This window comes from Elaeis guineensis, chromosome 3, assembly GCF_000442705.2.
Source record: "Elaeis guineensis isolate ETL-2024a chromosome 3, EG11, whole genome shotgun sequence".
Taxonomy (NCBI): Eukaryota; Viridiplantae; Streptophyta; class Magnoliopsida; order Arecales; family Arecaceae; genus Elaeis; species Elaeis guineensis.
Genome location: NC_025995.2, coordinates 116,074,982 through 116,093,769, shown reverse-complemented (window position 1 = coordinate 116,093,769; position 18,788 = coordinate 116,074,982). Strand labels below are relative to the sequence as shown.

Here is an 18,788-nt window from a genome sequence, read left to right as displayed (position 1 = left end):
GTGCTTTATCTGTAGTGGCAAATATCAAATGATACAGTCCCAAAGCAGTGCTAATTTGTGTCCAAGTTATGTTTCAGTGACTTATCTCAATCAATTTAGCTTTTTAAGAATAATGAAAGCTCAATGCTTGTTTTTGCATGGTAGCATATGATGTAGTTATGTGAATATAGAATAACTCACTCCAGCAAATACTCTACATGCTAAGCAAGAAACAACGGTTTCTACTTGAGATTGATGGACATATCAAAAAAACAAAAAGTTAAAATATAAATGGGAATGATAAACATAAGCTCTCTCAAATTGCATCACACAGCTTCTTTCCATATCCTATGTTCCATTTGGTTGACTAGAAAAGGGAGTAAGTAACAATTTTCTACAAATATATGTTAGAAATAATAACAATTATATTTCAATGATATGTATGCTAACAAGCTTTTAATGAAGATTTTTTTGTGCAATGATCAACTCATCAGGTACTCCCCTCTTACTCATACTTCACACTGATACCTTCTAGTTTTACTATCATATATTGCTACCAACACTAATAAGAGTATGTGTTCCTCTTCGTGTAGTGATTCTGTGATTGTATTAAATGAAGATTTATTCTCATTAGAACTATAGTGGATGTTTTAGTAAGGTGCTTCTATTCTAGGTCAAACCTTCAAGCATTGTCTTGTCTCTATATTGTACCAAAAAACTATCCCCATCCAACCTTAAACTTGTTATCCATCACCTTATGATTTACATAACAAGGTTTTTAAATTTGTTCTATTACAAAAATGATCCTATTCAACATTCCATTTTATGATATAAGCCCATAGAATGCACCACCTTCATCCACCGTATTACCTTGTACTTTCATGTATGCAATGCTAGCCACCTAGGCATGAAATGGTTTTTCTTCAATTACACTAACCATCATTATGCCATGTGTAACATGTCAGTAGGGGACCGTTACAGTACAAGAATATGTACCCTAGGTTCATGTGTATAGGTCTGATTGACACACACTAACCTAGAACAATCCTTTTTCGGTTGCCACAAGTCCTGGCAAATGATTTGGCACATAACTAGCATGCCAGCCAATGATTGGCACAGGCATGGGAAATTGTACTTGAGTACTTGCTCCGTTATATTGGTCATACAATGTTACATTGTGTATCCCCCTCTTCTCTAGTTCCCATAGGACTTGTTATTTTCTGTTTGCAATTTATCCATACATTATGTGCTGCATTATCGTAGAGATGAGACGATTCATTTACATTTTCCATTGATCACAATAGACGACATTATCCCAAAATGTCATGACACATGCAATCTTACATATTCTTCTTCTTACTCGCAAATTCTAACAAGACATTAATTTGTCCTTCTCCAAAAACACAGAATTGACTGGTCCACTTAGTCTAGTAGTCAAAATATGTTTTTATACTCATCTTTATATGTTTCCATTGTAATGAAGTGTCCCTCAGTTTGGTTTTCCCGCGGTTGAAGTGTCAGGCACTTTTGGAAACCCTAACACTTGGCATGGAAAGGGTGACAAGTGTCAAGCTGGCACTCTTTCCGCCTTATGGGTCTATGAACGTACATGCATAAATAACTAAAAATAAAATACAAAACCCAGAAAGCGAATAACACAGATTACCATAGGCCCTGCGACTTCATCAGCTTTTTCTTTTCCATAGAGTTGTTCCACCAAAGCCAGAGAAAACTCTATAGCTGTTCCTGGTCCACGGCTCGTGATTACCCGTCCATCCACTTGCACTCTTGATTCCACCTTTATCGCTTCAGGGGAGAGCTTCTCCATAAATGAAGGATAACAAGTTGCCTGTCGGGAAAATATTTAGGCCAGAAACAAAAAAGAAAGAAAAAAATGACAACAACAGATATCATCATTAGATCAAGTTTCAGACCATGACAGGTGAAATTAGAACCTAGGAAGCAGCCACAAAATTAGAAATACGTACAGAGGGTGACAGAAAATTATTGAATTGTGAAAAATAATCGTAATCGCAATCACTAGCTGATTAATTCACTGTGAAATTCTTGAAAATTCATAAAACGTAAAGATCGAAAAAGGAAAGGAATTTCTTGTTAAAATTTATGTTAATAAATGAAAATTGAAGAAAGCTCAGGGAAGCTGATCAAGAATCTCACTTTTAAACCCTTCAGTAAACCCCACGATCCCAGGGCGACAGCCGGGGCAGCACAGATCGCGGCGTAAAGCCCTCCTTTTTCCGCTTGCTTCTTCACGATGCTTTTTAAGGCTTCACAATCCCTAAGAGTTGCCGAACCCGGCATCCCTCCCTACATAGTACATACAATCCAAGAAAGTCAATTAAAAGGCCTAGAAAAAGGATTCGGTAACCAAATCTTTCGAACTAGGTCTCGCTAACTCACGGGAAGGGAGATGAGGTCGAAAGAAGAACCGGCGCAGTCCGATACGAGGGCGTCGGCCACGATCTTGATTCCCCAGCAGGCCTCGACTCGGAGGTCCTTCTCCGCCGATGCAACGGTGACGTCCGCACCGGCCCTCCGGAGGACGTCGATGGTGATCACCGCTTCCATTGGCTCCGTCCCGTTGGCGATCGGGACCAGGACCTGGTCGGATTCCAGAAATGCGCCATAGAAACGAGAAATCGGGGAGGGTTTTGGGGAAATCAGAGGAGTAATGAGGAGAAGGGGCTACCTTCTTCGGAGAAGGAGACGCCATGGACGACGAGCTCGCGAAGCTCGGTGGGGAGAGAAGTGATCGTCGGATGCTTCGAGAGAAGAGAGACGGGGGAGCGGAGATGCTTTTGTAGAGCGGGAGGGGGAGAGGGACGAGATGACGCGTGGCCATCCGGACCAGGGTTTCTTGATGAGTGGAGCGGGGCTCGCGTCATGTATACGCGTGCCCAACCGGGGAGGGTTAGGGCACAACCGCTAGAGCTAATGCGTGCGTTGACATGTCTCCGGTCCGTTTGTTAACCAATCCCCGAGTCACAGGAGTACAAACTTGCTCGAGCAGTCCCCAATCCACCGTTGCTTTAAAATCTGCACAGATAGAGTTCCGTCTGCTTTGAGATTTGTGTGATGGGCGATCCGACGGTGGACTCGTACATTTTTAGATAATTTATATGAATAAAATAATCCAACTAAGAGGAACGGGCCGTCTATAAGCCTATTATATAAATCCTACATGACCAGCTTTTCAAAAATGTAAATAATAATGTCAGCCATGAAGGGATCAACAATGATTTTGGTTTTCATGTTTTATTCAAATTTTAGTGGCGGATGGTGGTTTCTAAAGTTAATATATAAGAATTAAAAACTTATGAAACCAAAAAAGAAAAATTATAAAACCCTCACATCTTTTTAAACTATATGACAATCCATACTTTGAGCTTCCATGTTGTGACTGCATGACTATAGAATCATTCAGCAGTCATTTTATTGGAATATGTGAAATGAATGGTTGAAAATATTCTATATTTCATATTTTATATCATGACAAAATAATAGTTGTATAATCACTATATACAAACATGTAATTAATCAATTAAATAGGAATTCATATGCTATCAACTTTACTCTGATCATGTAATGATTCAGTGGTTATTATCAAAATGTAATATTTAAACTTTTATATAATTGATGAACTATAAAAGACTCGTCGTTAAATTTATCTCTCAACTTCATATGTGACCACAAATGATTCTATAGTCATTTTAAAAAGTTTGGTTTTCATATAACTGACAAATCACCATGGCATTTATCATTGAATTTTACAATCATATTTAAACAATTATGTCACCAATACATTCATGATTTGTAATGAAAGCACAAATTTGGATCTTAATGTAATGAATGAATTACAAAAGACCATTTCTTAAATTCCACTTTCCATGTTTCATAGAGCAATTGCATAGTGGTCTAGTTGGGAACAAAAAATTTGGATTTTAAATTACAACAAATAAACTATAGAAGCATATATCATTAAATTTTATTTTCTTTATCTTTAATAGTGACTATACAACTAAATTTTATTTTCTTTATCTTTAATAGTGACTATACAATAGTTATATAGTTTCTACATAGAAATATAAAATTTGGGCCTATGGAGTGATCAAATTTTATTGTTTAAATTATATTATTTATAATTTATATGGTTAGAATGGAGCGGTGCTCATGCCGCGCATACACATGTTTTTCTTCTCGAGGGCACATGCTTTTGCAATGGATGCATGTACCATGTTGATAGATATATACCTAGATATTATTTTATTTATCAAATCACATGTCTTTCTATTTTATTTTTTATATGGTGATCACGGAACTATTATATGATAACCACATGAACCATGAAAAATAAAATTTAATAACATGTCTTTCTATAGTTTATTTATCATGATTTAAATTCCAACATTTTCTTCCACATGGTGATGATTATAGGACTATTGTGGTGTCACTGCGTGTGATTATGGATATGTCAACTGCAGAATGTACAACACCCCTACCCACCGCATGGCTTCACACCTACAATCTCTCGGTCTTGATTTCCCCAAAAATATCGGTGTGATTGCTGTGTGCCCAAAGGTATGGGTCCATCAGCGAGGAGGCTTTATGTTCAAGGCAAAGAAATAAATAGTGCAGGAACTAATTCTTGTTTTGCCATTCACAGGTGCCTCTCTCTCACCAAATTCAGATTCAGGTTGTTGCTTGGACGTATGTTTATTTTCTCACTCCTTGAGTATCTTAGGAATCCCATACAAATCTATTTGGCAGAAGCCTATTTTTCAGAACACTCGTTGATCCGGTTGGAGTTTGCCACTTCTAATGCATTCCTATGTCAACATGATGTCTGTCGCTTGAGGATCTCCTTTTACCTTTGCCAGGACTCTGGAACAAGAATACGAGAGCCACATTTTTTCTTCGAGAGAGTGGTGAGTTCTATACTTTGTTTATTGATGATCTATCGGCTGTTGATACGTGGAACTTTCATGGCCGTGTTAGTCTCCTGACAAATCTTATATTAAACCAGGCGCTTTATCTGCAGCTCTGGATGGAATCGTGAAGGCCTTGTTTTGACTGACTATTGAAAGAGGATGTTTGATTGGGAGGAATAAAGATCTAAAAGTAGGAGGAGAATGGATGATTCTTATTCCAAACATTTGATTGGAAGGAGTTTCGTTTCGATTCTGATTTTGAGATAGAATGAGAATGATCCAATCTAACTAGAATTCAATCTTGATTTTTTTTTTTATGGATTTAAATTTTTATTTCGATTTCGATTTCAGTCACGAATCAAATACTCTAAAGGATTTGATTATTTCAATTTTGATTTCAGTCACGAACCAAACATCCCAAAATGTAACGATCGAAAAACTGACCTGCCCAAACACTATAGAATATACTGTAAGAATTATTTTAAAGATCATTTCAACCAAGGTATTTATAATTAATTTTCAGTTAATTATAATGCATCCAAGTATTGTACGCTCGAGGTCTACTTTCGTTTATAACTCTCTATCTGAAGTGGGGAAAAAGAATTTAATGCTGCATACAGTGCATTATATCATCCTTGTAGGGATTTATTGTGTGAATGCTGTGAGGATATTGCTTGTGCAAGTGAGATTTGCAGTGTTGTTTTGGTTGGAAGACGGTTTCATGTAAGCTCTTTCTCTTGTTTGTGGTCACAATTACACATTAACGAGGCTCTATAGTATAATTATTTTAATAACACTAGAGTTTGCATGGTTCAAAATAATGTTTTTTTGCATCCAGTCATCGCCCTAATTTGTGAAGCTCTCATCATAACTTTTTTTTTAAAAAAAAAATTATGCAGATGGAGTTCTTGGAGAAGAAAAAGGGCATTCTTATTCGGAGATTTTTTATGAGAGCGTCATCGAGGCTGTGGATTTCTTGAATCCTTTCAGACATGCTTTTGGGTTCTCGTTCATGGTGGACAACCGCTCCACAGTTGCATGTCTGGAATCGAGGTCATGGACTCTGTGGAGATGCATACAATGTGCAGGAATGTTGTAGGGGGTTACTTCTAGAATTTTAGCTTTTAATATGTTGTATAAGAGGCTACAAATGCAGGGGACGTGTTTTGACGAGGGGAGTTGGGCTCTAAAATTAAAATAGAAATAAATAATTTTTATTTTAGATGTTTAATTAGGAAGATTTTTATTTTTATTTCAATTCACAGGAGAAAGAAAATGAAAATATTTCAATCTTTCAAAATTTAATCCCTATTTTCTTTTAGTACTCAAAGTCTATTTTGATTCCAATCTCAATTCCATCATAAATTAAATATATCAGGAGATATGATCATTTTGATTTTTATTCAATACATTCAATTTCAATTTTCATCCTGATCATGGACCAAATGCATCCTAGATCTCTACAAAAAATCTACTTTATTGATTGACAGTGATTCTTAATGCATTAATGGCATCTTGTTAGCTTACATAATGTGGTGGACATCTTTTATATATATATATATATATATATATATATATATATATATATATAATAAAATGAAGGCTTCTCAATAGAGAAGTCTCTGTTTGACATGTGGAGCTTTGGATACAGTGGGAGGGAGCAATGTGCAAAAAAAAAATATTGCGCTTCAAATTCGAAGTAGCGGAGAGGAAATAATAGGCCAGGTGGGGGAGGAGGAGGTGTTTCCTTGGTTCCGGTTGAAATTTTTGATTTTTAAACAAGATGTCCTCCATCGGAAATTTTCATGACTGAGGACGAAGATCCGACCCCACCCCACACCTCCCCGGCCGCTCCAGGAACTGCTCCACCCCTTATTCTATTGAAAAGTTACGAGCAGAGTTTCCACCATCCCCTTCGGATATCTAGATGTTTCTCTGGATTTGGATACACGATTTTCTATTTTTGAATCTAGGGTTTCTGACTCGATCTCCATTCTAGACAAACTCTATTCATTTTTAACCACCTTCGAATGTTTGGATAGAAAAAAATTTCAGGCAATGTAAAGCAAGATTGAGAGGGTTTCGGGAGTTGTAGTGATGGATCCACCTTCACTGGTGTCGCAAGTGCTAGTACCCAAGATGTGGTAGTTCCTAATGGTCGAAGTGCCACCGTCGGGGCTGAGGGTTGGGTGGATGGCTCTTGGATCAGAGGTCGCTGTCATTGGGAATCGGGATATATCACTGGATGAGTCCATGGTCATCAAGTAGAGCGGCGGGAGCCGAGGGAGGTGGAGAAGCACCTCCAGCTCTTCCACATCTTCAAAAACCTCCTCCTCTCCTCCTCCCTTCGTTTCCTAAAACCCTGCCCCTTTCTCTCTCCTCCTTTTTAGCATTTTAGAGGTGGACGATGGTGAGAGTGATAAGAAGGGGAGAGTGCTTCGAGCTTGAGCCTCGAGATGGGCCGCTCCCATCGCCCCCTCCGTCGCTGCATCGAGGGGCCATCGGGGTCCAACAGAGTCGCACCTTCACGGATGTCTAGGTGAAGTGGGTCCGTAATCGGATCCCATGAGGGCATCATCCTTCGATGTGTAACAGGGGAAGAGAGTGAGAAAATTAGAAGAGGAAGATGATGACGACGACGATGACCATGATGAATGGATGGCGCATATCAGATCTCGTGATCGGCCTCCTCCGTGAGCGACGGACATGGTGGTGCGGAACGGTGGCAGGATGGATTGGGGGAAGGAAGAGGTTTTTTTTCCTCAGCAACACCTCGGGATGTCGCATCAGCTGTCCCTTACTTCTATGCATATTTGGATGTGGATAAAAGAAAAAAAAATCATGTGAGAGAGAATTTCTCTTGTACTTTTATTGAAATTTATTTTTTTCTAAAAAATAAATAAATACATTAGAAGATTGGTGGGGAAAAGAAAATTACCACTATCAGTTCCTACATAAAATATTTATTGCTGCCTTCTTGAGCCAAAAGTCAGTCAAATGGTGCAATATGGTTCTGAATTTAAATTTTATTTGAAACAGAGAGCAACGTAGAACAATAGTGATATATGTTTTACACTCATATATATATATTAGTGTAATTCAGTGGTATCTGTTTTACATGAAGCGTAAAAAAAATTGAGAACATAAAACTATAAAAATTATTTATTTTTGTAGTGCTCACATTACATATAAGTGAAGAATTTTTTGAAAAAAAAATATCCAGTGTTGGGAGTAGCTTGGCTTTGGACTAAAGTAGATTTCTAATTTTTTTTTAAAAAAAATATTTTTAAAGTTTGGATTTTCAAAATTTTATTAGTAAATTTTTTTTTTCAATTTATAAAATTTAAATCTCTCGTGAGCCATCAATTGGAGGCATGCTCACCAACTAATTTTTGATTGGTATCTTAGAAGACCGTCGTCTGTCACTATATTGATATATTTTCACTCTATCTCAAGCTCAAAGATGTTGTTATCATTGGTGGCAATAGTAGTTGATAGATAATATTGTCGACTCTGCTATTCGGAATCAGGATTATCGATCATCATAAGATTTATCTGATAACTTATAATCCATACTATATATAAAATATAAAATTTTAATTATTTTAATTATTTTTAAAATATATTTAAAATATATATAATAAAATATTTAAAAAAAAATTACATAATATCGTACAATAGTTATAAACTAGTTAGTTTTTTAATCTATTATATATATATTAAAATGAAGTAATCGTGCTGGTGTGTCAAAGTCTTAATATGTCTCTGTTTGACACGTGGATAAGAGATTATGTGCCGCATGGAGTTTTAAGAGAGGAAATCGCATGGAACAACAGCGCTTAACCTTCCCTATTCGGAAGCGCGATCACATCAGTCGACGACGGCAGTCTGCCTCCAGCAGTGGGCTGAAGAAAAAAAAACTCAAGGATCGAAAGCAGTAGTGGGGGAGGTGGGTGTCGGAGATCCGGGAGCCGAGAAAGAAGTCAAAGATTTGGCTGGGCTCCTTCCCCACACCAGTGTTGGCTCTATGGCCTTCCTTTCCCATAGATCTCCGAAAAGAAGGAAAAAAAAAGTGAAAAGGGGGGGAAAAACTAGCTGCCACCTCTCACTGTCTCCGCCGTCGCCTTCCATCCACCTCCTGCAGTCTCCGCCATCTCCTTCCTCCCCATCATCACCTGTGTCGGCCTAAGTGAAAAAGGAAAAAAAAATATTCAATACAAAACTCCAGCCCGCTCTCGCTGTCTCTGTCATCGCTGCCGTCCTCACCCAACCTCTCACCCGCTACAGTCTCTGGGATGGCACCGATGGGGTCACAGAGGGAGCGTACAGGGAGGACGAGGGAAGGCGTGGAGGCCGACTGAAAGAGAAGAGAAAGAGAGGAAAGGCTGTATCAAGGCTTCCGAGTTTGGGAATGGTGCAAACCGGGTCATGTGTCACATCATTTTAGTTCTTAGGGAAGCATGCCGGTTATAAGCGACGATGCTAAAGCTATAAACATGGACTTTCTGATTGCATTCTTTTTAAAACTTATCGAAAGCACTCCATAAGAAATGACAACTCGGTCATGTCTCACTCATTGGGTTCATGTATCAACTCCTAACCACTCGAGTGTTTAACAATAGCTTTGAGGCATTACCCCTATTCACTAAGTCCTATCTCGGGGGTTTTAAATAAATCGACATAACCATCTTATCAGAAAATAAGAATGTGGTATATGTTATATATGATCTAAGTTCCATATATACATTTGGTTCATGCACTTGCTGCCAATTAGACATGTGGCTGTTGAAATTCAGAAACATTTAAGCTGACAATGTAAAGTTTAAGAGAGATATATCGACCATTCAAGCCTCCTCAATCTTGAAAAGGATTAATTATATTTTTGATCGCTGATTTATAAAAGATTGTAATAAAATAGTCACTGACTTATAACATATAACAAAATGGTCATCGATCAATTTTAATTTTATAACAAAATGATCACTGACCTACAACATGTAACAAAATGATCATATATCAATTTTAATTTTATAACAAAATGGTCACTCTGTTATATTCTTAGCCTAATTGATGGAATTAGCTAGAGTGACCATTTTATTATAAAATTGAAATTGATTGATGATCATTTTGTTATATGTTATAGGTCAGTGATCATTTTATTATAAAATTAAAATTGATCGATGACCATTTTGTTATATGTTATAGATCAGTGATCATTTTGTTACAATCTTTTATAGGCTAGTGACAAAAAAAATAATTAATCCTTTTGAAAATTTACTATTTATGAAAGTGAATTGACGATGTTGCTATCCATACCATAGTATCTTGACAATTAAAGTTTACTCTCTTTAATTGCGCTCTGTATGTCGACGTATGCCATCGAGGTTGTTGTGTTGGACTTCGAGGGTGGAAATAGGTTCCGTCCATATTTTTATAAGGAGATTAAGATCCTATTTGGAATTGTTGTTGGAAGTAGAACTTTTAAAACTTTTGAAAGTAGAGTTTTTAAGAAATAGAATTTTTGGAAGTAGAGTTTTTATAAAAAGCTATTTGCTATTTGATAAGCATATTGATACAGTATTTTGAAAAAAGCAAAATAGTTTCCTGACATTAGCTGAAAGTATTTTCGAAAAAAATTTTAAAATATAAATTTTTTCAACTAGAACTTTTCAACTTCCTGACAAAGCCAAAATAATTTCCTGATAATTTTTACCGAATATTAGTATATCACTCTAAAGTATTTTCAGACATTTTAAAAGCTTCGCAAAAAAGAATTTTAGATCTTTGCACCTCTAATGTAAATTTGCATGAATAATATTTATAATTTTTAATATATACTAAATAATGCTTTGGAGCACGTTGCTGTAGTGTGTTTAAATATGCCTCGATAAGTGATTGCATTTCATGCATTGTATGGAGTTTTAAACTGGTTATTGGGTAATAGTATAGCCTTTTTAAAGAAGAACTATATTTTGTTTTAAGAAAATAAAGAACTTCGGTGTTAAGGTCAATTTTCTCTTCACGGAAGTTCACCTTTTGTTTCTTGTGAACTGGGGCTCGCTCGCATCAGTGGGTTTGTCCCTCTCCATGAAGAAGCTTTGCCTAAAAATTTTGGATAGCACATCCTATGTAATGGGCATAAGTATGGTCTAGGTGGGTCTTACAGCCTCGCGAACCATCTAAGAATAGTCATTTTCGTAAAGCCCTTATTTATTTTTATTAAATATTTTGTGCCTAGTATTGTTTTAAAATTATAACAAAAACGAATACAAAATAATTATTTATAATAATTATTTTTAAAAATATCATCCTTATCATTATTATTAATATGAAAAAAAGAACTGAGTCCCCAATCCCAACTGGGGAAGGATTCAACTCGTGAAACGCCTGAGCATCTGAACATCTGCAATGAACGGGTACTGGAGTCGTCCCTAGAAAACAGAGGCGCTCTTCTTGGTGTTTTTTTAAGGGAATAAGGCGGAGGTGGGACACTTTCCCCAGTCAATTGAATTAAAGAAAGAAGGAACACGATTTCAGAGGATAGTGGGCGAACGAGGTAAGGTTTCTCTTCCATATCGCAGGTTAACAGTCAATTTCTATAATGTTGTACCGAATTCCCTACGTTTTCTTTTTCTTGATTGATTGGATGTGTAATTCGAACCACTGTTTCCGCGATTAGGGTTTCCTTTTATCCATGGCGATCGTCTCTTTTATTGTCTTTGTTCTTAATTACTATTAGTCTAGGCTAGAATCTGAGAGGAAATCGTTACTTTGGGATTCTTAAACCGAAGATGCATGTTCTTGATGTTGTAGGGACGAGCTTTTGAAGTTTTCTCTCTATCTAACTTCCTTTTCTATGTGTTGTCGTTGTTAATTGATTTCACCGTGCGATTTGGATTGGAAGTTAAGTTGCTAGCCACTGATGCGATATCAATTGTGATAAACTGGAAAAAAGTAACAAAGGAAATCTCCGACTAAGAGCAAAACATTGATTCTCATGATTGACTTCTAAAAACCCATAGATGAACCTTTGAGCTGGTACCAGCTCATACATTCGGCCTCTAATGGAAGCCACTCATGATGTGCCCTTCTTGGATCGTCAGGTTAAGAAAAAGATTTTTTTCTTTTTTTTTAGGAAAAGAAAACTTATTTTTCCTGGTCTGCTTACAAATCTTGCCCCCTCTGATTGTTATCTGAGGACTTAATGGGATGATTTGGTGCCGTCAGGTTTAGGCCAGAGTAAATGCACTAGCAATTAATTGGTCTTTGGATTTAATTCTTTATAAATTGGTCTTTGTCATAGAATTTTTACATTCGGCCTCTAATGGAAGCCACTCATGATGTGCCCTTCTTGGATCGTCAGGTTAAGAAAAAGATTTTTTCTTTTTTTTAGAAAAAGAAAACTTATTTTTCCTGGTCTGCTTACAAATCTTGCCCCCTCTGATTGTTATCTGAGGACTTAATGGGATGATTTGGTGCCATCAGGTTTAGGCCAGAGTAAATGCACTAGCAATTAATTGGTCTTTGGATTTAATTCTTTATAAATTGGTCTTTGTCATAGAAGATACTAACAATATCCTATCTACTGTTCGATCGCTATAAATTATTTGATTGACAAATGAGCATTGAGAACTTTGAATAGTGTAACTGAACTCAAATTACAACACTTAGCAGTTAGAGATGGAGATGAGCTAGCAGGAACTTCAGTGCATTAGCTATGATCTATATGTTCAGAAACCTTATTCTAGGGAAAGAAATGATTTCCTTATAATAGTTTTGCTCAAAGCTTAAAATTCAAATCTTAACCATTTTTATAAAGAAAAGCTACCCTTAGGCTTTTCTTAACTTATAAAAAATATCATACCTTTAAAATGTTCTTGGAATGCATGTAAATCAATTCTTATGGAAACTAGCAAGAAGGAACAAGACATTGTCTTTAAGAAACGAAGAATTCATTTTCATAATGGATAGATGATGAACATCCCCTGGATTGTTTGGGCTGTTTCTTTTGGTTTGTGTGACCTGGACCGGTTGACTTAGCCAAGAGTATCCATAACCGACACTTAAGCATGGACATAGTTATATGATGCTCTGACACGGCCCTGTAAGAAGAAATTCTTAGCTATTAAAAGAATCCAGCACTTAGGCACATACCCATTCCCAACATACAAACTTGAATCCATGTAAAATATTTAGTAAGAAGTGGTATATTTGGCTTTTCTTTATATTGAGACACTGGCTTGAGCAGTTTTAGTTTAATTATAAAGCTCACTTGAATGGCCTTTATCATGCAAATGGTCCTTATCTTAAATTCTCTCTCCATTGTCCATATACTTCAGTACCTTTTAGTTATTTGCTATGAATTAAGTCATTATAGCATGCATTCTGCTCCCTTATTTTGGAGCTTCAAGTTGCCACAGCATATTCTTGCAAAATAAAGTCTCTTTTTCAAGATTTTGGTAAAAAAAAATTCTGTTGCTGCGAAAATAGTTCTATCTTTTCTGATCATGCTAGTTAGGTTATTGTTTGTTCAAATGACAGATGTATTGCATTTCGTCTTATTTGACATTGGCTATTTACAGAAAATAGTTCAGTCAGATAACCACTCTAAGGTTGTAAGTTTGAATGATTGCTAGAGTGGTGACACTCCTGGACAATTAGACAGCATTGACAATGGTATGGGCATTTATTGGTACCCAATAAACTATGATTCTTCCATCAAATAGTACTATCAGCACTTGCTAGAGCTTTTTAGAGTGACAGTGTCAAAATCTTTTAGTGCAAGTTAAGGCACTTCAACTTTTACCATTTCAAATAAGCAATCAACTTAGTCTAGTTCTCAACCTATTCTGATTTATTTGTATATACGTATGCTTGCAATATACTTTCTTTGTGGAAATGATCCATGTTGAGTTTTTTTGAAATGCCACATGATACAACACCCAAACACTAGGCACCTATGGCAAATGTCTATCGTACACCACCCTGACCAGTATTGCCAACCAGCCCTCTCACTAGGACCACCTTGATCACTACTGCCGCACCATCCCTACCATTACTGCCACTCCCATCACCATTGTCGTATTGCCAATTTTGTCACTTTTGGCTCCTTGTCAATGCCATTGCCTCTGCTATTGACACCATAACTGTCATTCACAACCACTAATTCTTCTTCATTAGTTCAGATGTATGCCCATCTCGATATTTTCTTCAGTGGCTGTGTGTCAGATGATTTGGGATACTTGACCCCGGAATTAAGCAAAGTATCTTGTTGATATGTGATACCAGCACTATTGTTGAACCACCCCTACCAATAAAGACATCCCCATCACTACTACCACTTCCATCACTGTTTGCATCACCATTACCACCAATATCTGTGCTAAAATATCAACACCACTATTTCCACCATGATTGTGCTTTTGCTATTACTTTTTCTCTGGAAATTTCTTGAAGGAAGCACAAAAGAAAGAAAATTTCTTAATGTCTCTTCGTATTTGTTTATTATTTTTATTTCCTTATTATTTTCTTTCTTTCCCTCCATACAATCAACCAACAAATGCAGCTAAAGACTTTATACTGTGAATTCATTATAGTTGGGTGTTTCTGGAACTTTAAATCTTTTTCTAAGGGGCCTGACATTTTCACATGTATGGCTTGGACTTTGAATTTGGTTTGTTTGATAAAGTCTTCATCAGGCCTGATAGTAGCGAATGAAGATGCTTGAATCCTTGATCAATTGGATTTTTTTTCCCAAAGCAACCAATACTGATGTTGGAGGTTATGAAGAGGAGTTTAGGATGATGAACTTAGAGTTCCTTATGAAAGATACTCTTAGTGTTGCTTCCCCACTCACCAAATTGAGAAAAAAAAAAGTTTGGATGTTTAACGTTAATTGGTTAAGAGCACTGGGAATAATGGGTGCTCCCTTAAGTTACAAGCCTTCTTGTGGTTTATGAGAAAGCATTACATCGTACATCCTGACTTTAGAGACTGCAAGATGGAATGGCTAGAACACTGGCAGACATCGTATGAATTTTCGAAAAACCAACCTTAAACCATCCCTTCATTTCTTTTCCAGTTATCAAGCAGGGGTGTTCTAGGGGGAGAGTTATTATATCTCTGCAGAAGAAATGAATATTTAGAAACATTTTGTTCTGAAATTTATCAGATCTAGGCATGGCATTTAGAAATAACTAACAATGACATTCTCATGGATGTTGAGACCATAATAATACTTCTTGTATGTTTACTACTACTCTTGTAAGTTTACTGCCACTGAATACTGAATAGTGGAAGTCACTGCAGCCCTGAAATGGACCAGCAAAAAGGCAAAGAAGGCCTTTATTTCTTTTTGCTTGGAAATCTGTTGAAAGAGGAGTTTTGTTAAATGTGAGAAGAAGTACAAACTTACAAGTTTTCCTGTCAATGTGATCATATGCTATAATCTTCCAGACAGGTTTTCATGATCCTCAATGGTATATTGCTTCTGCTTCTCCATGATTCTAGGTGAGCGTTGTCCTGTTTTCATTGTGGTTTGTGCTGAACTAATATTATGTGTTTGCCCATAGTTTATGAAATTATATCCTTGACAACCAACTCGATTCCTAACCTAATAACTCATAAGACATTTATCTTGCTTGGATGACATTTCACTGCTAAACCTTGTTGCTTAATTGTTAGTTAGCCTATGGCAGGGGACAATGTCCATGGAACTCAATAGACCACAAGGAATCCTGTGTTCAATAGCTTAATAGTTGCATCAATTAGATCTGGAATCATCCTGAACTTAAAACTTAGTTAACATAAATCTACTTTATCTTTCTCCAACAACTAAGAAGGAGCTGCTGACGATTAAATGTATCTTCGTATTTACAAGCAATGAACAAACTCTTACAGTGTTTTTTAAGTGGAAACATGCTAGTAATTGATCCGCATCCATTCCATGGGCTCTTATGTCCATCCTTAATATTCAAGGCTTCTGCAAAATTTTTTGAATTGCATTTCCTGTGTGAATCAGTGGCATATCTTTAATGTGGTTTCTAGCTCAGTGATGGATCAAGAATGATTAGAAGTCCAGGATCACTTCTGAAGCTTGTGTTCTTGTTACCATCTGAAAAGTGAGAATAATTATAAGCCTTCAAAGTTCAAACAATATCGTTTACAACAAGGTGAGTTTCTTCTGGTCAGGGGTGAAGTCCTGGGCTTGTCATCTGCTCCAAATCTGAGAAATTCAAGTTGCAAGCTTACGCTGGCCTGCTGGGGCCCAAATTATTCATTTGCCCCTGTTGATTTCCTCTTTAAATGGCCATCTTGGAGTTTACAAATTTCACCTTGGCATCATTGTCACTTAATCGAACAAAGATGGTAAATCTAGGTTTCTCTTTATCCACTATGATAATGTAATGTGGAACACAAACCTTAGCAGCATGGAGTGGGAACAGGGGCAGAAAAAGAAGGTGTCTGGTAAAATGTGTTAGCATAAACTTACATTTGGTGGTTGTATTTCTAGAAATACATGAAACATAGATGAAGGAATCAATTGCAAAGAAGAAAGCTAAATTGAATCAGAACTTGTTAAAAGTGTGTTATATCAGTTGATGCTTGGCAGAAAAAGAGTGGTGGAAGCGCTTAGAAGCAGGTGTTGCCATTGCACTCTAGGTAAAAGGACTTGGCTGATAAAATTAGAACTATGCAGTTGGTTTGAAGATGCAGTCAGTGTTACATACAAAAGATCATCCATTGATATTGTAAAGGATTCATCGTACTTCATGTTTCAGCAGATTAGTTTTGATTACCTGCCACATATCTTCATAACGGGGGGAATAATTAGAAGACCTTATCCAAGATTACTTAGATTGGTGAAGATCAGTGATAGATTGATAGTGGCTGCAAGTCTCCCTGAAATTGTGACACGTCCGCTTAAGCCGGCACTTTTTTTTTTTAAGGAAAAAAGAATTATGTTGGGGATGTCACAGTCCATGTGGAGAGGGATGCCACCAGTTGAGCTAAGTCTGACACTTGTAAACGATAAGCTTAGAGCATTACTTTCTTCAAGGAAATTAGTAACCTCTTTATTTGCTCACCATTTCCATTAAATTTCTCCTGGGACTTGTTCATATTTTGGAGTTACTCTGGTAATATTTTCGATCTGTTTCTTTCACGGTTTTGTTATAACCTTCAATAGGGAATATGTAATACAGCCTCCCCTCCACTGTTTTCTGTTGTGCATGAACAAATAGAGTTTATTCAAACTCTATTCTCAATGCTTGCTTTAATTACAAGTTAATTGCTTTATGGTATATTTACCATTTACATGATTCATGAGAGTATTGTTTCTAGCAAGCAAACTTATTCATTATCGCTAACATAATGCAAGTTGGCAGTTAGGATATGGAAACTGATCAGAAACCACAAACTCTATATCGCTGCAAAAGATGCCGCAGGATTGTTGCTGCTCAAGAGAATGTGATTCTTCATAAACAGGGAGAGGGTGAACGATGCTTCAAATGGAAGAAAAGAGATGCCCCGCTGGACAGTGACAATAAACCTGAATGTTCCTCAATATTCGTGGAGCCTATGAAGTGGATGCAAGCAGGTAGGCATTGTATTTATTATCTTTTTTGATTGCTTGCTGAACAGGCATCATGCATCGTTAGATCTTAATATGCCTTACATTTTAACAATGCCATCTCTTTCTTGTGAATCAGTGCAAGAGGGGTACGTTGAAGAGAAACTTTGGTGCTTGGGCTGCAAGGCCCGTTTGGGTTCATTCAACTGGGCAGGCATGCAATGCAGCTGTGGTGCTTGGGTGAATCCAGCATTTCAGCTGCATAAGAGTCGGGTTGATGAGTGCACTACATAAAATGTCTGTAGGCATGACCATGTATAGCTAGTTGGAAACCTGAGCATTGAGAATTCAGTGAAATTTTGCTGGCCGGTAATGGTGCTATCAGAAGAAATGTTACATTAATGGCTTGAACCCAGCATTATGATTTTATGTATCTAGTGATTTCTTTAAAAAAAATATTTGCGTGTTTTGTGTATGTTACCTCATGTTACTTCGTAGGGATTGTTATAGAAGATAAATTGTCATGCATATGGAGCGTGAAACTTACAAACTATTTAGCATAGAATTTAGAAATAATCATTACTCAGGCTAGTTAATTCAGAACCCTCTTAGTCTACGCCAGAAAAGAAAGACCCATTTTCAAGCTAATTCTGAGTATGATTCGACCAAATTTAGTATCAATGAGGCTAGCAATGAAAGCAGAAAAGGTGCCTTCTGATCTTCATATCAGCAGAAGAAAAGGAAGAAGATAGGTGTGCTTTTAAAGAGACTACCGCAAAAATTTAGATCCTTGCTTCATATTGACACATGGGCACAAACAGGAAAAGAAGAGAGTTACGTTGGACATGCCTGTGTTTCTTTTATGGTCAATGCTTGGATTCATAGCTGTTTGTATTACTATACCGGAATGTGGTAGTCGTTTACCTAATCCTGCTTGTAGCCAAGTTGATGTCCACAGTCCACCGATTTCTCGTAGGGCACTGAAATAGTTATTCCAATGTAGTCCTTGTGGGCATGTGCTGGATTTCTCCTCCTATTTTTCAAAAAGAAAGATTAAAGCAGAGAGCTCATTTGACTTGGACTGACATGTGTAAAGCTACTACATCTCACCCATGAAATGGATTGTCTGTTTTTGATGAAACATCTGAAATGGATTGCCAAATTGGTAGCTGAGCTAATAATACTGGGGAACATTTCTAGCTGCTAGACTTTCTAAGACTACATAGACTTCCCAATCCCTACCCATTTTGCCTATTTGAGAAGCGAGGCATGGTCCTCAATAGTCTGTG

The 18,788-nt window shown here is 36.9% G+C and overlaps 1 protein-coding gene across 1 annotated transcript in view; it reads right to left on the bottom strand.

The window, feature by feature from the left end:
- LOC105040679 (protein DJ-1 homolog A) overlaps positions 1–2,900 on the bottom strand; it is a 16,252-nt gene extending 13,352 nt beyond the window's left edge. Inside the window, 5 exon segments of the mRNA XM_010917327.4 lie at positions 1,646–1,828; positions 2,158–2,307; positions 2,401–2,601; positions 2,690–2,701; positions 2,703–2,900. Coding sequence (XP_010915629.2) covers positions 1,646–1,828; positions 2,158–2,307; positions 2,401–2,601; positions 2,690–2,701; positions 2,703–2,885 — 729 coding nt within the window. The 5' untranslated portion in view covers positions 2,886–2,900.
- Positions 2,901–18,788: the final 15,888 nt, after the last annotated feature.